Below are 20,913 nucleotides of genomic sequence, written 5' to 3'. Positions count from 1 at the left end.
GATGTGGTCACCATCCCTTGCTGTATACACTCCAAAAGATGAGCCACCAGGTTTTGATGTCTATACTCCAGAAGATGCGGGTCACCAGGTCTTGCGGTCTATAGTCCAGAAGATGAAGGTCATTGAGTATTTCTGTCTATTGTTAGGCAGTAGCTTTCATGACAGTGCAGTAAAGAGGCAGTGACCCAGGTTAGTTCAACTTCAATGTCTTTATTTTGTCAACTTACAAACATAAATCAAATGTTATCCTCTGATTCGCAGCCGGATTGTCCTTATCAAATCTGTTGCGGCGGGCGACTGCACCACCGTATCACTCATGGGTGTGTCAATGGCTTTGCTTTATCTGGTTCTGGCCTACACAGAGCCTCCTGCTCTGATGCTTGCAAACCAAAACTGACACACCCAAGCCTTAACTGAAAGTTTAAATGAGAATCGTAGACACAGGTCATTTTCAAGACTCTGAGTGGAGGGATGTGAATATTTTTCTGCCCAATGATGACAAAAGTATTCTCAGAGTGATACCTTTATTGGTTGGTTAGCCAATAAAGGTATCACTGTGAGAATACTTTTGTCATCATTGGGCTGAAAAGTATTCACATGGATTTTTCTGGCTAACACGGTTCCAGAATATAATTTGTTATTGTACATCATGAGTGGAGGGAGAGATCCGTCCCACTACCATCCTAGAGATCTCTTCAAAAATAAAAGCCCAGGTCAGATTTTCTTAAATCTGACTTGGTCAAATGGTTTTATCAAATCCACACTGTTTTATTTTGCATTGTAACCACAGCTGTGGCTGTAATTACAATGCTCTCTAGCTGGTTTAGTATGCTTCTATTCACATCCGGGGGGACACATAATGACCCTCGTATATGATTCCACTCACCGCCTCACACTCTACTCCAGAGTATGAGGCTCACCTGGTCTTGATGTTCTATAGTCATGGCCAGATGGTTTGGAGACTGATGGAAATTTTAGTTTTCGCTTTTAGTCAGATGTTTCTCTGGTTACTGAAGTACAATTATCAGAATATCATAAGTTTTTACACTTTTTTTTGACAAATACATCAATTTTATGTAAAGACTCAATATTTACAGTGTTCTGCTGTTCGCCCTGGCAGCTGGATATCATCTTCTGGGCCAAATCCTGACTGATGACCACCACCCATTCTTGCCTAATCAGGGTTTGGAGTTTATTACAATTTCTGTGTTTTTGTCCTTCCGCTTTTTGAGGATTCTCAATAGGATAGATAGCAGAGGAGGTTCCTGGCAATGGACCCAAAATGTCATTGATTTCTTCAGCAAGCCACTTAATTATCACTTTTGCCGTGTGACATGGTCTTCATCTGCTGAAAAAAGCATTGATCATCATCACATTGCTCCTGGATGGTTGGGAGAAGTTGCTCTTGGAGGAGATTTAGTTCCCATTCTGTATTCATGGCAGTGTTCTTAGTCACATGGAGCCCCCTCCTTGGATAAAAGCCCCACACATGAATGGTCTCAAGATGTTTTTACTCCTGATGTACCAAACAGTATAAAGGGGCTTCATCAGACAAATTAAGTGTCCTGTGGTTTTCAAACATTGTGTCTATTCATTAATAACCCCTGGCAACCAGGATGATTCGTTGTGTGTTTGTTACAATTTGAAAACTAGTTGCTACGGGAAACAGTTGATTCCTCCGGATACAAGAACCTCAGCTGCTTCTTCTCACTCCTTCACTATTTGTAAACATGGTAGTTGCTGTCCTGGCACAGCGCCAGCTCTGCTCTCACACTGGTGTGTGCCGACAGATTTGTAGATGATTGGGCCGGGGGATGTATAAGCGGATCCACCCGGCTTCCTATGTTTGTGTGCGATGTTTTGGAAACGACAAAGCAAAACAAATTTCTACCAAACGTTAATGCGCAGCATGTAAAGCACACTGTCTCTGCCAACATTAGTGTTAGCACATCTCCAGTGGGGCATGATTTCTGTACGTGGAGCCCCCACCATTGGTGGTGGGTGGTAATTCCTGTATATTGAGCCTTCAGCTGCGGTGTAATCGTGTGTATATATAGCCCCCAAATTCCAACTATGCTGGAATTTCTGTACCTGAAGCACCACCAAAGGAATGATTTTTTTTTTTTTTTGTACATGAAACCCCATCGGTAGAGTACGTGGCGACCCCAACAATGAGATTATTTTTGTACATGGTGCCCCCCCCCCCACGGTTGGGTCCTTTTTGTACATGGTGCCCCCATTAGTGGGATGACTTTTTATACATGTAGCCCCCAACAGTGGGATGATTATTTTTATACGTGAAGCCCCCACCAGTAAGATGATTTTTATATGTGAAGCCCCACCGGTGGGTCCTTTTTGTACGTGGAGCCCCCACCAGTGGGATGATTTGTATACGTGGAGCCCCCACCAGTAGGATGATTTTTTTTAAAAAAAATTTTTAATACGTGGAGCCTCCACCAGTGGGATTTGTATACGTGGAGCTTCAACCAGTGGGATGATTTGTATATGTAGAGCCCCCACCAGTGGGATGACTTTTTTTTTTTTTTTTTTTATATATATACGTGGAGCCACCACCAGTGGGATTGCACTTGTGCGTGGAGCCACCACTGGTGGGATCGTTTTTGTAGATAGAGCCCCCACCAGTGGGGCGAGTGTGCCAGCTGTCTGAGAGATCAATTAGTCGTCCTGTCTTCTGTGCTGAGTGGATGGGACAGACCGGAGTCATTTTCCCTCCATTAACCTGAGTGTTGGCTTTACCCCGGAGAGCGTGCCAGTCGATCTGTTGTCCCCGACGTGTCATGTATGCAGCATTCTGCTAATTGCACCGTCTTCCGCTGGAGCTGTCGTCTCTTCCCAGCGCGTTTTCTCTTACACACTCTGCCGGGCACTGACGTCGGAGCTTCTCTGAAAGAGTTAATGACACTGCTGTTCACAATGAAGAATATTTAAAGGGACTGTGCCCTTGTTTTGTATCCTCGCTCCCGCTTTTTCTCCTCGCCTTGCACGCAGGGTCTCGCCACCGCAGCTGTCTGGCAGCTTTGAGTGATTTGGCTCAGAAGTTTAAACCTGCCGCTGACTCCCTGAGGAATCCCAGCCCATGACATCACTGGGAGGACTCGGGGCGGTGATGCCTCCCTGCTGCCTCGTCTTCCTCAGACTGCTGAAAGCTTATGCTGAGACATGGGCTCCTGGACTTGGCCACAGGTTCATTCCACCTCTCCTCTCTTCACACGTCCAAGTAGCCAGATGCCAGCCGCACGGGATCCACTCATGTGTCTTATTGGAGCTGCAGTGGATGTGCCAAACTGAAACCTGGGCATCAGCCTCACACAGAGCATAGACGGAGCATCGCCCAAAGCTTGGTAAGTCATCCGGCAGCGGCGTGGGTCATATCCAGGGTCTTGTGAAATATAACCAAATGCCATGTGACCAGCATCATTATATCTCCTGGTAAGTCGTCCGGCAGCGGCGTCGATCATGGGGTCATATCCAGGGTCTTGTGAAATATAACCGAATGCCATGTTACCAGCATGATTATATCTGAAGGATTATCGCTTTTTCGACTTTTCGTTTCCTCTTTTAGTCCGATGTTACTTCCTATATTTGGCTGAAGAATGGTGCAGGTTTTGTATTTGTGGGATGTACTAAGCCATCACTCCAGTTTCCATCATTTTCAGATTCCCATTGATGCTGGGACTTTTAGTTGAGCTCAGGAGTAACTAAACTGCGGGGTCACGTTAGCTCTTATGGCATTGGACCATCGTCAATCCCTGTACCTAAGATTAGAGGGCTTGTATATGTACAAATATCTAAGCAAAATATGTAAAATCTGACCAAGAATTGGTCTACAAGATCTTTTACATCAACAGATGAATTGCTTAAATGAGTGCCGATCGACTGTCGTATTTTACATGCGACAGTCAAACTGCATGGAGAAGAACAATCATTACTGAGATCCCAAAAATTTTGCATAATTTTCGTCACTGTTGATTCAGGGCTGTGGAGTTGTCAAGCCAAACCTCTGACTCCTCAATTTCCAAGACACCGACCCTGACTACACCAAAATGGGCTCCGACTCCACGACTCGGACTCTACAGCCCTGCCAGGGCTGTGGAATTGGTAAGCCAAACCTCTGTCTCCGACTCCTCAATTTCCATGACACCAACTCCACGAAAACGGGCTCCGACTCCACAGCCCTGGCTGATATGGGGGGACGTGCTGCCGACCATTATTTGAGCATGAAGGCATCTTGCTCATTCAAGCGTATTTACATAGACGGTGATCGGTTACTGTCATTTTGAGTCCCCAGTAAAAGGGTCTTCTTTTTGGGGGAGTAAATAGACCATTGGTCTTAGGTGAAGTCTGTATCATCTGCTCGAAGATTGATCTGAATTGCATAAAAAAAACACAAACAAACAAAAAAAAAACTGGCAATCGCCATGATTGTACCATGATGACTCCATTATAGGGTACAGAAATCCTCTTCCTCAGAATTGATGAAGAAGATGAGAGTTGCCTCTAGGCTAAAAATAAATCCGTGGGTGTAGACGGTCAACTCTGACCAATTTCGTCATCTGTAAGATCGGTCTGATTGGAGAGAAATCTGTGTGCGTAAACCCAGCCTAAATCTTTTAAGGAGTGCAGATGGAGGAGATGCGGAGCTCCAGGGGGAGATAAGATCACGCGTGTCGGCTTGCGTTACATGATCATACTTCTGTTTACACTGAGCAGATCCCCTCGGGGTCCTGATGTTACTGCTTCACATTTTGTCTCTGGAGACTTTGGAGAGTGTAAACAAACACAGAGGGTAACCCCGAAAACAGAAGACAGCCGTGCAGGAGGAATGGCGACTTATCGGTGGATGTTAGGCTCTATCTGCTGTGGTTCCTAGCATGTACCTTGTGGGCTCGGGGTTCTTGCCTGCGTTTGATGAGGCCTGACGCATCTTGTCATCGGTAGACAGGATGTATAAATGCTAAAAGTTTTACCAGGAAGGATTCCCAACACCAACTGCAATCACTTCATACGTCAGCCTTAATCGAAAGGGAGCTGGAATAAATTTCTACTCCTGAACCAAAAGATATGTAAGAGCTGCACAGATTTGTATTATCTGCTGTATAGTAAGCTGCTTCTCTGTGCTGCACAGGTTAGTATTATATGCTGCAGTGTAGGCTTTAATTTTATGCAACCCCTACCTCAAGGACTTGTATAATATGCTGTCAATTGACTGTCTATTCATTCTACACAGGTTTGTATTATCCACTGTACAGTAAGCTGCCCCTCTGTGTTGCACAGACTTGTATTATATATATGCTGTACAGTATTGTGCCTCTCTCTGCTGCACTGGTTTGTATTATATACTGCAGTGCAGGCTTTCATTTTATGCAACCCCTGCCTCAAGGACTTATATGATCTGTTGTCAATTGACTGTCTATTCATGCTACAAAGGGTTGTATTATCTTCTGTACAATAAGCTGCCCCTCTGTGCTGCACAGGCTTGTATTATATATCTGCTGTACAGTATTGTGCCTCTCTGCTGCACAGGATTCTATTATCTGCTATAATACTGGTCTATGCAACTGAGAGGCAGGTTACTGTAAAGCGGATAATACAAGTCTGTGCAACAGAGAGGCATGTTACTGTATAGCAGATATGTCTGTGCAGCACAGAGAGATGGTTCACTCTACATCAGATGATACAACCCCATGTAGCATGAAGAGACAAATACAAGAATGTATAGCAAGTCAGAGGCAGATCATAAAAGTCCTTGAAGCATGAAGCTGCAGGTATTGCATAAAAAAGCCTACACTGCAGTAGCATATAATACAAATCTGTGCAACAGAGAGGCAATTACCGCAACTGTACAGCAGATAATACAAGCCTGTGCAGCAGAGAGGTTATCTGCTGTACAGTAAACTGCCTCTGTGCTGTACACATTTGTATTATATGCTACTGCAGTGTAGGCTTTTTATGCAATACCTGCCGCTTCAAGGACTTGTATGGTGTGGCTCTTACTTGCTATACATTCTTGTATTTTCTGCTGTACTTCCATTTCTCTCTTTATGCTGAACAGTCTAGTATCATATGCTGTAGAGTATGATATCTATTTTGTAACTGCACAGACATGCATTATCTGCTATACAGTAACCTACTACACAGGATTTTGTCACCTGCTATACTTTAACCTGACTGTCTGCTGCACCGGCTTGTATCAGCTACTATACAGTAGCCTGCCTACCTCTGCTGCATAGGCTTGTATTATCTGCTATACAGTAACCTGCTGCTCTGTTACACAGTCATGTCTCCTGCTATACAGTAACCTGCCTTTGTGCAGCCTAGGCTTGTATTATCTGCCATACAGTAACATGCCTCTCTGCTGCACAGGCTTGTATTATGTGTTATACAGTAACCTGCCTCTCTGCTGCACTGGCTTGTATTATCTGCCATACAGTAACCGGCCTCTGCTGCACTGGCTTGTATTATCTGCCATACAGTAACCTGCCTCTCTGCTGCACAGGCTTGTATTATCTGCCATACAGTAACCTGCCTCTCTGCTGTACAGGCTTGGATTATCTGCCATACAGTAACCTGCCTCTGCTGCACAGGCTTGTGTTATCTGTTATACAGTAACCTGCCTCTCTGCTGCACAGGCTTGTATTATCTGCCATACAGTAACTGGCCTCTGCTGCACTGGCTTGTATTATCTGCCATACAGTAACCTGCCTCTCTGCTGCACAGGCTTGTGTTGTATACTGATTAATTTACTAAGTGTTTCATTTTTCTTTTTTTTTTTTTAAGTCCCTGATTGATGATAACGTGAATTAGTTGTTGTTGTGGCCGCACTTCATAATTGCTCTGTATTTCGGAGGGCCTAAAGTGGAGTGCCTAATGCTCTTGCTCACAGCCTCGGCTGGGGCGGGAGATTGCTGGCTGGTAATAGTGGTTCTGGCTTCTCGTCTCTTCTCTTACAGGAGATGCAGATCATGGTCATGGTATTCCCGGTGATCCTAAACCTGATAATATATGATTTGTTGCACCCGGGGGGAGCGCTCCACCCTTCACATCCCATTACTGGCCCATGTGCCCGCAGTTACGGAGATGAATGTCTTATTTGGAGCTATGGGGACTCTCATTATGAGCCATAACCTTAATTAATATTAACAGAAGCTTCAGTGGCAGATATCTATTATATCTTCATTATTCCACATAGTTTATTGCCAGGGAGGAATTGCAGCAAAGTCAATCAATCTACTCCTCCGATGCCCTGAGGATCTCCCTAATGTATGTCATTAGGAACGGGAGCTGGATAGACAAGTGACAGATTTTGAATGCAGCTCTGAAGTATAAGACATGTAATTAAGCCGTGGAGTGTATGTGGGGTCTCGTCATTCACGTTTAGTCGCTCCTGGTTGAGGTGGACATGTTCCATGATACCTGTGACCCTTTTATGTTTGCTGTTAAGCATTTTAATTGACGGAAGTCGTGCTCATTAGCTGCGGAATTGAGAACGTTCTCTGGGCCGCGCACGCTTCCTGTTACTCAGCCAAAGCTCAATTAGTGTTTCCCATATTTACACAGGCTGCACTGCTAGGCAATCACCAACATGACTTGACGATGTGTGTATCTGTGTGTCCTCAGGACCTTGCCATTTTTATGTAGCCCTTATATACCACTATAGCGGTAATATTTGGAAACCGTGTAGTAATATTATGTGGGCTTCGTAGGGTTGTTTTGTCACTGTATGTTTGTAATGTTTTGACGCTTTATCGCTGTGCTCTTTAGGTGCTGTGTGGCAGTAGTGTTTCCTTGCCTTGTGGCTGTGGTGGTTGCTAGACTTGTGGCTGTGATGGTTGTTAGCCTTGTGGCTGTGGTGGTTGCTCGCCTTGTGGCTGTGGTGGTTGCTAGCCTTTTGGCTGTGATGGTTGCTAGCCTTGTGGCTGTGGTGGTTGCTAGCCTTGTGGCTGTGGTGGTTGCTAGCCTTGTGGCTGTGGTGGTTGCTAGCCTTGTGGCTGTAGTGGTAGTTAGCCTTGTGGCTGTAGTGGTTGCTTGCCTTGTGGCTGTAGTGGTTGCTAGCCTTGAGGCTGTAGTAGTTGTTAGCCTTGTGGCTGTAGTGGGTGCTTGCCTTGTGGCTGTAGTGGGTGCTTGCCTCGTGGCTGTAGTGGGTGCTTGCCTCGTGGCTGTAGTGGTTGCTAGCCCTGAGGCTGTAGTGGTGGTTAGCCCTGAGGCTGTAGTTGTTGTTAGCCTTGTGGCTGTAGTGGTTGTTAGCCTTGTGGCTGTAGTGGTTGCTAGCCTTGTGGCTGTAGTGGTTGCTAGCCTTGTGGCTGTAGTGGTTGTTAGCCTTGTGGCTGTAGTGGGTGCTTGCCTTGTGGCTGTAGTGGGTGCTTGCCTTGTGGCTGTAGTGGGTGCTTGCCTCGTGGCTGTAGTGGGTGCTTGCCTCGTGGCTGTAGTGGGTGCTTGCCTCGTGGCTGTAGTGGGTGCTTGCCTCGTGGCTGTAGTGGGTGCTTGCCTCGTGGCTGTAGTGGGTGCTTGCCTCGTGGCTGTAGTGGGTGCTTGCCTCGTGGCTGTAGTGGGTGCTTGCCTCGTGGCTGTAGTGGGTGCTTGCCTCGTGGCTGTAGTGGGTGCTTGCCTCGTGGCTGTAGTGGGTGCTTGCCTCGTGGCTGTAGTGGGTGCTTGCCGTGCAGCTGTAGTCGTTGGGCGACCATCCAGCTGTACTGGTTGGGTGGCTGTATGATATCATTGGGACGCCATGACTTTATTATTCTGTCACTGTATGTTACCATTTTATGCCTTGTATGGCAGTATTATATTTATGCACTGTATGAGTCATATTTGGGCGTTGCATAGTTCTGTTACTTTTGTGATTTGTTCTTTGTGATGTTTTATTATACTGTAGTTTTATAATTTCCATCCTTGACCCCTGGCTTGATATTTCTGAGTAATGTTTTGCCCAGAGGCCTCCACTGTCCTTGGTTTGGGCCATGCTTATCTCTATCACTTTCACTTCTGTCTAGTTCTGGTTTGAGTTTCTCTGTTTTTGGCTCTCTGGGCGTCTTGGATGAAGGAATTGAGTAAGAGAAGCCTCTGCTCTCAATAATTGCAGCAATCACAGTCACATGAGCCCTCCTCCCCCGTCTGCTGGGACGCCACCAATTTTTTCCACCATTTCAGAGGTGGTGTAGTTGTTTTTCTGCTGCAAACAGAATGCCTGTAAACTGCGCTGGAGTCCACTGCCTTGTCCTTCTTACATGTATTATTTTTCTAGGCTTTTTTCCAGGCAGACAAAGGCGAGGCCGACATATTAAAATTGTAATTATTTCACTTTTGTGTCCAACTTGGAGCAAACCCAACACTCTCTCATGGTTGAAAAAAACCTCGTACCCACCGAGCCGAAGCTTTGTTCCATCCATGATAGCAGAGGTTGTACTTATAGAGTTTAGTGCAATCTCTATTCAGCCTCTACACAGAGTGAGAGCAGCTGTCCCCCATCACCTAACCCATAGCGGGGCAGCTGTGTTCCCTGTCGCCTAACCCATAGCGGGGCAGCTGCGTTCCCCGTCGCCTAACCCATAGCGGGGCAGCTGCGTTCCCCGTCGCCTAACCCATAGCGGGGCAGCTGCGTTCCCCGTCGCCTGACCCATAGCGGGGCAGCTGTGTTCCCCGTCGCCTGACCCATAGCGGGGCAGCTGTGTTCCCCTTCGCCTGACCCATAGCGGGGCAGCTGTGTTCCCCGTCGCCTGACCCATAGCGGGGCAGCTGTGTTCCCCGTCGCCTGACCCATAGCGGGGCAGCTGTGTTCCCCGTCGCCTGACCCATAGCGGGGCAGCTGTGTTCCCCGTCGCCTGACCCATAGCGGGGCAGCTGTGTTCCCCGTCGCCTGACCCATAGCGGGGCAGCTGTGTTCCCCGTCGCCTGACCCATGGCTGGGCACCCGTCGCCTGACCCATGGCTGGGCACCCGTCGCCTTTTGTTGTCAGAAATTATAACCACCAGTTCACAGGACTGCAAATCCCAACTGTGACTTCATGACCCACATGCATCTCCTCATAGAGGCCAGATCCATTGAATTCAGAAAAGCCTAAAATTCAGGAACTAACTACAAAAAAGTGAGGCTCAACCATCAGCCAAATATGATGGAGAAAATATTTATTTGAAAACAAAAAATATATGTAAAAAGTTGTAAAAAGTAAATAACGCTACAGTGATCTTAAAACCTATAAAGAAAAGCCTTACAAATAAGGAATGAGTTCCGTGGTACAGAGATCCCCGTTGTCAAGTCAGAGGTTTTAATGATCTGTTTTAAGATCACTGTCACATTTTTTTTTTCTACATCATATTTGGTTGCCGAGTTGCGCCCTCATTTTGAGACTTATCGGAATCCTTTGGATGTAGCCTTTCTACACATTTTGGCAAATTTCATCCCCAACAACATTGGCCGCCGATACTTTAGGGTCATTGGTGACCTCAGTTCGCCTGACACCAGTGGTTTTCATACCACCATCATCATCACATACTATCTGTGGTCTCAAGTGAATGTTTCCAATTTTTCGTTTGCGTTTTTGGCTCTAAAATACATATTCCCCCATTCATGGCATTTTTCTTTTTCTGCCCCAAAGCCTTTGTGAATTCTGGATCAGACACTTGAGATTAGATATCTGACTGCTGCAAAGGGGAAAATGGTGTATGGAGTCAGTGCCAGTGTAATTACAGCAGCCCCTCCGCCCCGTACCTCTGCCCCTTCATCTTCCCCATTTAGGAAGCCCGTGTTTATGTATGGGGGGCTGCCGGTGATTGTAATGTTCAGCTGTCAGATTGTGAGGGATGGCGAGAGCTGCTCCGGCCTCGTGTGACCCCACTGCTCCAGTGAGGATCACAACGTTCCCGATGAGACGGTGAATAACTGAGTATTGAGTGCAGAACCTTGGAATAATGGCGTTTAATAATCCATAGCACGCGGAGGCGGATTCATGCAGCGTCCTCCTAGTGACTGTGAATGAGGCCAATTAATAAGGGATTAGTAGGAAATGGCATTATTATTCCTCGTTAAATAGACTCCATTGTGAGCAGAAAAATGCCTCGTACCTCCAGCCATGAAGGGGCGGTCATGTTACTGCCTCCCGACAGGTCCCCCCTGCTTCAGCAAGGTGCCCGCAGTCCCTAGTATACCTGTACTCTTCAGTGAAAGGGCTGCGGGCAGCTTGACGACATGTTCAAGCTTTGGATGGAGTGCATAATACAAGTGGAAATGGCAGTTTTTGACAAGTTGTCCTTTTCTCCATAGAACTTGTGACTCCCTCCGAAGAGACAAGACCTCATCGCCCCGCGATGGCGCGGCCGGTTCTCCTGCTCGGCCTGTTGATAGTGTCTGTCCTGTCGGTGATTGAGGGAAGTGGAAGCCTCCCCTTCTTGTCCAAGCAGCGACTGAAGGGCCGATTCCAGAGGGACCGCAGGAATATTCGCCCCAACATCATCCTCGTGCTGACCGACGACCAGGACGTGGAGCTGGGTACGTGCCATGATGGTGGCCTGGTCTGTATGTAAATTGCGAGGAAGGGAGAGATGTGAAGTCCGTTCTAGTAGCATATAGAGAAAGATGGCGACTAACGTCAGACGGGCTACATGTTTGGCTATAAAGATGGCGTGCGGTGCTGGTTGTGCCCTGGTTAATGGACAGCTGAATCCTGTCCCTGTATACATAGATGAGAAGTAAGAAGCCGCCGGTGCCGGGAGGTGATTGTCGGCCGCGTTCTTCTCGCCATCATTTCCTGTCACTAATATCCATACAGAGTGACAAATCTCAGGAAATTTGGGGGCTTAGATTTGCAGAGCAGCAGATTATCCCCTGCGCCTGGAATCCATCAGCAGCGCTCGTGCCACCGCATGCATTAACTACGAGTTACCGAGCCATCAAATCCCCAGACGGCAGCGTCTACAACGACTTGTCAGATCTGCTAACACCAGTGATGGAGCTGCCACGTTTATTACGTGCAGCTGACATTAGGGTAATTTCATTCTTCAATTAGATGGAGATTGTTCAGTCCCTGCCCCGGGGATCATTTATTATTCTGCTCATCCAGAAAATGTAAATAGCCGGCGGCCGAAAATCCTCGATGCATCGATACGAGAGCGCAAAACATGAATACCAATGTATCTGTGAACCCGACAAAGTACATGAGTACAAGTGCAGGAGATGAAGAAGAATAATGTAGCGAGACACTAGGGGACCGGACTAATATAATAATAATGTATCGATACACAGGAAGGAGAGAATAAAGCTAATATTCGATCATTAAGTACCGTAATTATTAATAATAATGTAAGAAAAGGAGAGGAATGAGCTAAAGAAATGAATAATATGATAATTTATTGATGCACAGGAGGAAATGAGAATCAATAATAATGTATCAGTAATAACGTATCGATATGAAAGGAAGGAATTATTAGCAATGGAAACTTATCTACACAAGAAGAGGTGATTATTAATAGTATATCAATATACCAGAGGAAGTGAGGATGATTAATAAAAAAAAAAAATCATCATCATCACTTCCTCTGGTATATTAATGTATTATTAATGATCGCCTCCTCTTGTGTTTTGCTACATTATTATCATAATTATTTATTTATTGATACTTTATTATTATCAATACACAGGAGGAAGTGAATATTGATGAGAAACAGCTCAATACAAGAGAAAAACTTATTGATAATATATCACGACATAGAGATAATGATTAGTAATAACATCGACACAAGAGGAAGAAACGAAGTAATAGTAATGATACCGTATACACAAGATGTGGTTATTAATAATATAGAAATATAGCAGAGGTAGTTAAAATTACATTAATATAGGAGGTATATGATAATATAATAATTTACGGTCTTTTAATTAATCATCATTTTTTATTATTAATATTAATAATTCCTCTAGAGTATTGATACATTATTATTTAAGAAAGAAGTAATTAACAATCATTAAAAATTGATATACAGGAGGAAGTCAATAATAACGTAACAGTACAAAGGAGGGAGATTATTATAAATAATAATTATCACCTCCTGTTATATTGATACACAATTAATAATTTCCTCTCGTGTTTGCTACATTATTATTATTATTATTATTATTATTATTTCCTTTCGTATCGCTACTTTATTAGCGATATAAGAGGCATTGACTAAAAATATATTTTTACACAGGAGGAAGTGATTATTGATAAAGTATCGATACATTGGAGGAAGTGATTAGTAATAACATATCAATATGAAAGGAAGAAATTATCAATGTTAATGAAAATGTATCCATACATAAGAGGAGGAGGTGAGTATTATTAATATATCAATATACCAAAGGATGACGATTATTATTGCACCTCAGTCATCACCTCCTGTGGTATAGTGATATATCTATATATATAATTGTCTAAGGGTTTTTCCGTCTGTCTGTCTGTCTGTCTGTCTGTCTGTCTGTCTGTCTGTCTGTCCTGGAAATCACTCCATATAAGGTATGGTCTACAAACAGGATACCTTATATGGAGTGGTCGGCGGTTTGTAGACCATACCTTATATGGAGTGGTCGGCGGTTTGTAGACCATACCTTATATGGAGTGGTCGGCGGTTTGTAGACCATACCTTATATGGAGTGGTTGGCGGTTTGTAGACCATACCTTATATGGAGTGGTCGACGGTTTGTCGGGCGGCCTCGACCAATCAGAGATGGGCACAGCATGGCGACGATGATGTCATAATGGTTGCCATGGCGACGATGATGTCATAAAGGTTGCCTCGACCAATCAGCGACGGGCACAGTCTGCCGCGAATCACATACTACGGGGACATGCATATTCTAGAATACCCGATGCATTAGAATCGGGCCACAGTCTAGTTATTAATAATCACCTCCTCTTGTGTTTTGCTACATTGTTACTATTTCTCTTGAGTATGGACACATTAGTATTATTGATACATGGAAGAATTGAATATTGATCACATAGAGAGAAGCAAGAGAGGAAATGATTAATAATAATATATATCGATACAAGGAGGGAAGACATTACTTAACAATACTGTATCTCTACACCAGAGGAGTGGTGGTGGCGTTCTTGGCTCCGGTGAGCATGGAGGGGGTTAATGTAACGTTTTGTCTGTTGGGGGTTGTAGTGATTTAAATCTAAAGTTGTTTTGGCTGTAAGTTTAAATATTTATGTTCGCCCCAGTTGTGTGAGCGCTGCTGATGGCGGCCGCCCCTCCGCTGTCATCCTCTATTACCTTCATATTAGATCATGTGTTTCCATATCGGTGGTGGCGGGGTCCTGCGCGCTCCCCAGGGCCGTGCCGCATGTCCGATCGTGCCCGCACAGATGCTCCTGTCACATCCTCACAATCAGCCAGAGAGCCTTAATGGAAGAGCGTTTAGTGTGGCTGCGGAGCCGCCCCGGGATAATGTGTAGGCTGAGCAAATGCAGAATGGGGGGCCGAGCCTTTGAGCCCCTGAAATGTAGCACCGGATGAAGCAAAGGGTGCAATGGGACCTCCGATCTACCCAAGAGAACCCCCTGTATTCCTCACCACAGTTATATCAGGCCTTGTACTAGTCACATCCAGAACCACATTGTTATAGTAGTATCCTAATATTATTATATATTGTACTAGCGGTTTCCAGCCAGCTAACGCTCGGCACGCTCAGGAGCCTCCTGTGGTAATGTGTGGGAACGGAGCCTCGTGTGGTAATGTGGGGGGACGGAGCATCATGTGGTAATGTGGGGGAACGGAACCTCGTGTGGTAATGTGTGGGGATGGAGCCTCCTGTGGTAATGTGGGGGGGCAGGATTATGTGTGGTAATGTGGTGGGGGCGGGATTATCTGTAGTAATGTGGTGGGGGGGTGCGATTATGTGTGGTGATGTGGGGGTGCAGGATTATGTGGTGGGGGTGCAGGATTATGTGGTGATGTGGGGGGCGGAAATATGTGTGGTGATGTGGGGGGCGGAAATATGTGTGGTGATGTGGGGGGCGGAAATATGTGTGGTGATGTGGGGGGCGGAAATATGTGTGGTGATGTGGGGGGCAAGATTGTGTGGTGATGTGGTGGGGGGGCGGGATCATGTGTGGTGATGTGGGGGGGCGGGATCATGTGTGGTAATGTGGGGGGGCGGGATTGTGTGGTGATGTGTTGGGGGGGCGGGATTATGTCTGGTGAGGCGGGATTGTGTGTGGTAATGTGGGGGCGGGATTGTGTGTGGTAATGTGGGGGCGGGATTGTGTGTGGTAATGGGGTGGGGGGCAGGATTATGTGTAGTGATGTGGTGGGGGGCGGAGCTACTGTGCAGGGGGCGGGATTAGCGAGTAATCACTATGCCTCTTTAATATATATATAGATGTATTATAGCACTATACCACCAGTCCAGTATTATGATAGTGATATTATACCACCCATCCTGTATTATTATAGCGGTATTACACCACCCATCCTGTATTATTATAGCGGTATTATACCACTCGTCCTGTATTATTATAGTGGTATTATACCACCCGTCCTGTATTATTATAGCGGTATTACACCACCCATCCTGTATTATTATAGCGGTATTATACCACCCATTCTGTATTATCGCGGTATTATACCCCCCGTCCTGTATAATTATTGTGGTATTATACCACCCATTCTGTATTATCGCGGTATTATACCCCCCGTCCTGTATAATTATTGTGGTATTATACCACCCATCCTGTATAATTACAGTGGTATTATACCACCAATTCTGTATTATTGCGGTATTATACCACCCGTCCTGTATTATTATAGCGGTATTATACCACCCGTCCTGTATAATTATAGTGGTATTATACCACCCATTCTGTATTATCGCGGTATTATACCACCCATTCTGTGAAATTATTGTGGTATTATACCACTCGTCCTGTATAATTATTGTGGTATTATACCACCCATCCTGTATAATTATAGTGGTATTATACCACCCATCCTGTATAATTATAGTGGTATTATACCACCCATCCTGTATTATTATAGCAGTATTATACCACCCGTCCTGTATTATTATAGCAGTATTATACCACCCGTGCTGTATAATTATAGCGGTATTATACGATCCATTCTGTATTATTATAGCGGTATTATACCACCCGTCCTGTATTATTATAGTGGTGTTATACCACCCATCCTGTAGTGTTATGTTGTGTATCCAGACTCCATGTGTTCCCAAAGTCTGCGCTTACAATTTTTCCTGGTTTCTTATTCTCTTCCAGGTTCCATGTCCATGATGAACAAGACTAAGCGCATCATGGAGCAGGGAGGGACGCACTTTATTAACGCCTTTGTCACCACCCCCATGTGCTGCCCTTCCCGCTCCTCCATCCTGACGGGAAAGTATGTCCACAACCACAATACCTACACCAACAACGAGAACTGCTCGTCACCGTCGTGGCAGGCGCAGCACGAACCGCACACCTTCTCTGTGTACCTGAACAACACCGGCTACAGGACTGGTGAGTCCGCGGCGTCCTGCGCAGTCTACGTCTGTATCTGTGTAGTGTTAGTGTAGGCTGGGGCTCCCGGCACCGTTACGGCAGAGGTAACCATTGTACAGTAAATCAGTTTGAAATGTTGCACATTTGTGGCACAGCTGAGGCTTTGTTGCAATACTTACATAGGACTGCGGCGGCTGTCCTCTGTATCAGCATGTTATCACATCTGGTGATTGTGCCGATCACAGGCGATCGTGTCTTCGCAGTTATCCCCAAGTGAAGATAAATAATCATCAGCGGTGACAGAAACCGTGGCTCCGCAGGTCGGGGGCAGCTTTGTTTTGCCTTTCATATGAATAAATGGCGACAAATTGATTCCTGTAAATGTTCGGGGGCGGTCGACGGGATTATTCTAATCGGCTGCAAACAATTCACAGCAATTAGCGGCATCGGCGCCACTTGTCGGCCGGATCTGATCATATCCTCACCCCATAATCGTGGGTTACCCCGTCCAGTGTTATGGCGGACACAGATGCACAACCCCAAGAAGTGAACGGTGTCGCCAGTCGTCGGCTCACAAGCCGCAAGTGATCCAGGAAAAATCCCCATACAGATCTGGAGGAGAATTCTGGGACACGTTTGCGTCTCTCCTCCATGTTTTATTGATGAGGCTGCGAGAGAACAATAAAACGTCTCCCCTTCCCCCGCTGCGCCCGCTCCGCCATCTGCGCCCGTTCTGCCTCATCCTCAGTGTGTCACTCTCATTGCTAATTGGAGTCTGTGAGACCAAAAATTTGTGGGGACAAAAAATAAGTCTCCAAATCTGTAAATAAGATGCTGCATAGCAGCTTGCGCTGGGGGAGACCCCCGAACCCCAGTGTTGAGACTGATGATGTGACTGCATATGCATCCATGTACATCATATACTTTATAGTGTGGCCCCTGTAAATTTCCCAAGAGCCCCTTTCGGCTGTATCAGACGACCCCTCCATTGTGGAGGACCTGGCCGTGCTCTGACGGGGGATTAGCGGAGCTCACAATCTAATGATCCGAGGCTTAGATACAGCGCAATCTGCAATTAAGTAATATGATGGCTGATGTAGAGCTGCGTGGTTCCCCAGGATTAGATACAGTGGCTCAGAAGATTGTATCATATGTAATCGGGTTAGATGCTGCAGCTCGGCACAAAAGAATGGCTTTGATAGATTTGCTTAAAAGACAGTATAATTCAGAATAGGATTAGATACAGTAGCTGAGCAAATAGTATCGGACATGACCTGTTTATCCAATCCTGTGTGATACTGTCTGCTGAGCTACTGTGCTTAATCCTATTCTGTATCATACTGTATCTAATCCTATACTACATGATACTGTCTGCTGAGCTATGTATCTAATGGGCTTGGATACATTAGCTCAGCAGACAGTGTCAGACAGAATAGGACTAGATACAGAATAGGATTTGATACAGTAGCTCAGCATACAGCTGCTATTGCTAATCCTATAGTGTGGTACGGAGTAGACAGATTAGATACAGTACAAGATAGTATTAAATACAGTAGCGTAGCAGACTGTATCACACAGGTTTAGGTATAGTATCTCTGCAGAGCGTATTGCACAGGATAGGATTATATACAGTAGATCAGCAGATTATCACACAAGATGGTGTTAGATACAGTAGCTCAGCAGACAGTATCGCTCAGGATAGGATTAGATATAGTAGCTCAGCAGACAGTATCGCTCAGGATAGGATTAGATATAGTAGCTCAGCAGACAGTATCGCCCAGGATAGGATTAGTTATAGTAGCTCAGTAGACAGTATCGCCCAGGATAGGATTAGATATAGTAGCTCAGCAGACAGTATCGCCCAGGATAGGATTAGATATAGTAGCTCAGCAGACAGTATCGCCCAGGATAGGATTAGATATAGTAGCTCAGCAGACAGTATCGCCCAGGATAGGATTAGATATAGTAGCTCAGCAGACAGTATCGCCCAGGATAGGATTAGATATAGTAGCTCAGCAGACAGTATCGCCCAGGATAGGATTAGATATAGTAGCTCAGCAGACAGTACCACTCAGGATAGGATTAGATACAGTAGATTATCACACATAGGATTAGATACATCAGCAGGCAGTGTAGCACAGGATAGGCTTAGGTACAGGGGCTGCCTCTACACTGTTAACACTTACATGTGACGCTGTGTCTGGTGCCCGGTGTTGGTGACGCTCGGCCACACGCCCCGCAGGGTGAGCAGAACACCGCTGTCCTTGTTCTCGTCTTGTGACTTCATCTTTTCCTCCGTCTTATGTTGCAGCTTTCTTTGGCAAATACCTTAATGAATATAACGGCTCGTACGTCCCCCCGGGCTGGAAGGAGTGGGTCGGGCTGGTGAAGAACTCGCGCTTCTATAACTACACGCTCTGCCGGAACGGGGTGAAGGAGAAACATGGGTCGGAATACTCCAAGGTGAGCGCCACCCTGTGGCCGGTGCGGGTGGCTCCGGAGGGATCACACTGGGGTCTGAGTGTGATTCTCATATGGAAACCGTCCTAGTGAAGCGCTCATTACACTGAATACACTGTACCAAACCCTGAGCTGTGGAAGGACTGGGTCAGGAAGGTGTTTTTCTGGTTTCCAATCTCTTCATAAAAATAATTTATAATTGAGATTTTGGAACAAGCTTCCAGAGTCCTGCAGAAGACTGGACCCCGGCCCCGTTAATAACCCTGGGGTTCATCCTCTGGGGTGATGTCCTCGCTCCTTCTCTGCAGATTGTCGATAAGCGAGCAGGATTATTGATCAGACCTGACATGAGCGGCGATGTCTCGGCGCAGGCGACAGAGCCTGTAGGGAGAAATTCTCTGTGTGATCGGGGCTGACGAGGAGAACAATTACACATCATTGATCAGCGGTGCCCTTCTTCTCAGAGGTTAATGATGCGGCAGCCGGAGGAATTGCTGAGCAGGGGCCGAGGTGTAAAAACTATATGCTATAGAAGCTGGTGACAACCAATGTGGCCGCCATCTCCGTTTAAGGGTCTCGCATTCAGAGACCTTAGTTAGGTGGCAACTTATATGTGAACTCTACTGGTGGCCATATTGGTCATCACCTGGATTAATAAAAAGGCCTATGAGATGTTGGGGTGACAGTTCTGCTGGTGCTCCCCGGGTTATGGATCAGGTAGAGGAGTCTCACTTGTCTCCTGTTTTTCTTGTAGGATTATCTGACAGATCTCATCACAAACAACAGCCTCAGCTTCTTCCAAAACTCCAAGAAAATGTACCCCCACCGACCGGTGCTGATGGTGCTGAGCCACGCCGCCCCCCACGGCCCTGAAGACGCTGCGCCCCAGTATTCCGACATGTTCTCCAATGCCTCCCAGCACATGTGAGTATCCAGGCCATGTCACCCACACCTCTCCTGTCTACCCCTGACATTGACCAGCTGGACCCCGATTTGTCTTTCAGAACCCCAAGCTACAACTACGCCCCAAACCCAGACAAGCACTGGATCATGAGGTACACGGGCCCCATGATGCCCATCCACATGGAGTTCACCAACATGTTGCAGCGCCGGCGACTACAGACCCTGATGTCCGTGGAGGACTCTATGGAGAAGGTGCGGACACCGCAGGAAGGATGCCCCCAGCCATCCGGCACCTGTGTGTGTCAGTGCAGGGAGTCCAGCACAGGATAGAGACTTGTGCTGCTGTATTGTCTGTACTGATACAAACTAACAAACCCTCAGCTGTGAGCATGACTAGGCCTGGACAGTGTTTAGCTCTGATCAGTGGTAACGGACATCAAGCAGAGTTCTTTAATATGGTGAGAATACTGCCAACCTCTCGTGTGCTTCCAAAATAATCCTGCTATTACAGGACGGTGAGAGGGTGATGTCTCCTGGTGTTACAGCCTCAGACACCGGAGCTTTCACTGTAATACAGCGCCTGTAATTATTTATCCTGTACTGATCCCAAGGTACACCATGTCTCTAGTGACATCATGTCTTCTACTGGGCCACATCCAGAGCTGCGCTCACAATTCTGCTTATATCATGCCTTATACTCCAGTCACATCCAGTGCTGTGCACACAATTTCTCTCAGTTTCTCTGCACTTCATTCTCAGTTGTATGACCTAGGCTCTGACAGTGTAAATATCACCTGAGCTGCCATAATGCACTACTTTTTGGCTCCAAGAAAGCAAATGAATTGTGAGTGCAGCTCTGGATGTGACAGGTGTGTAAAACCTAAAAGAACACCAGAATTAGGAGTGGAGCTGTGGATGTGCCTGGAACATAAGATATAATGGGGTAATAGAATTATGACTGCAGCTGTGGATGTACCTGGAATATAAGATATAATGGGACAATAAAATTGAGTGCAGCTCTGGATGTGCATGGAGTATATTCTATAATGGTTAAGCTCTG

General features: G+C 46.0%; 1 protein-coding gene across 12 annotated transcripts in view; it reads left to right on the top strand.

Moving 5' to 3' along the window:
• SULF2 (sulfatase 2) overlaps positions 1–20,913 on the top strand; it is a 106,792-nt gene that overhangs the window by 68,732 nt on the left and 17,147 nt on the right. For 9 of the 12 annotated variants that reach the window (XM_077253291.1, XM_077253290.1, XM_077253292.1 and 6 more), the window contains 5 exons: positions 11,279–11,503; positions 16,269–16,508; positions 18,802–18,953; positions 19,705–19,874; positions 19,955–20,105. In XM_077253291.1, the coding sequence (XP_077109406.1) occupies positions 11,323–11,503; positions 16,269–16,508; positions 18,802–18,953; positions 19,705–19,874; positions 19,955–20,105 (894 nt within the window). In that variant the 5' untranslated portion in view covers positions 11,279–11,322. Of the gene's footprint in view, positions 1–3,126; positions 3,363–4,660; positions 5,147–11,278; positions 11,504–16,268; positions 16,509–18,801; positions 18,954–19,704; positions 19,875–19,954; positions 20,106–20,913 lie in introns of those variants that run through there. The other 3 variants (XM_077253288.1, XM_077253293.1, XM_077253289.1) reach the window with 3 other exon arrangements.

This window comes from Ranitomeya variabilis, chromosome 4, assembly GCF_051348905.1.
Source record: "Ranitomeya variabilis isolate aRanVar5 chromosome 4, aRanVar5.hap1, whole genome shotgun sequence".
Lineage (NCBI taxonomy): Eukaryota > Metazoa > Chordata > Amphibia > Anura > Dendrobatidae > Ranitomeya > Ranitomeya variabilis.
Note: the sequence above shows the minus strand (reverse complement) of the source record. Positions and strands in the feature narration are given on the sequence as shown.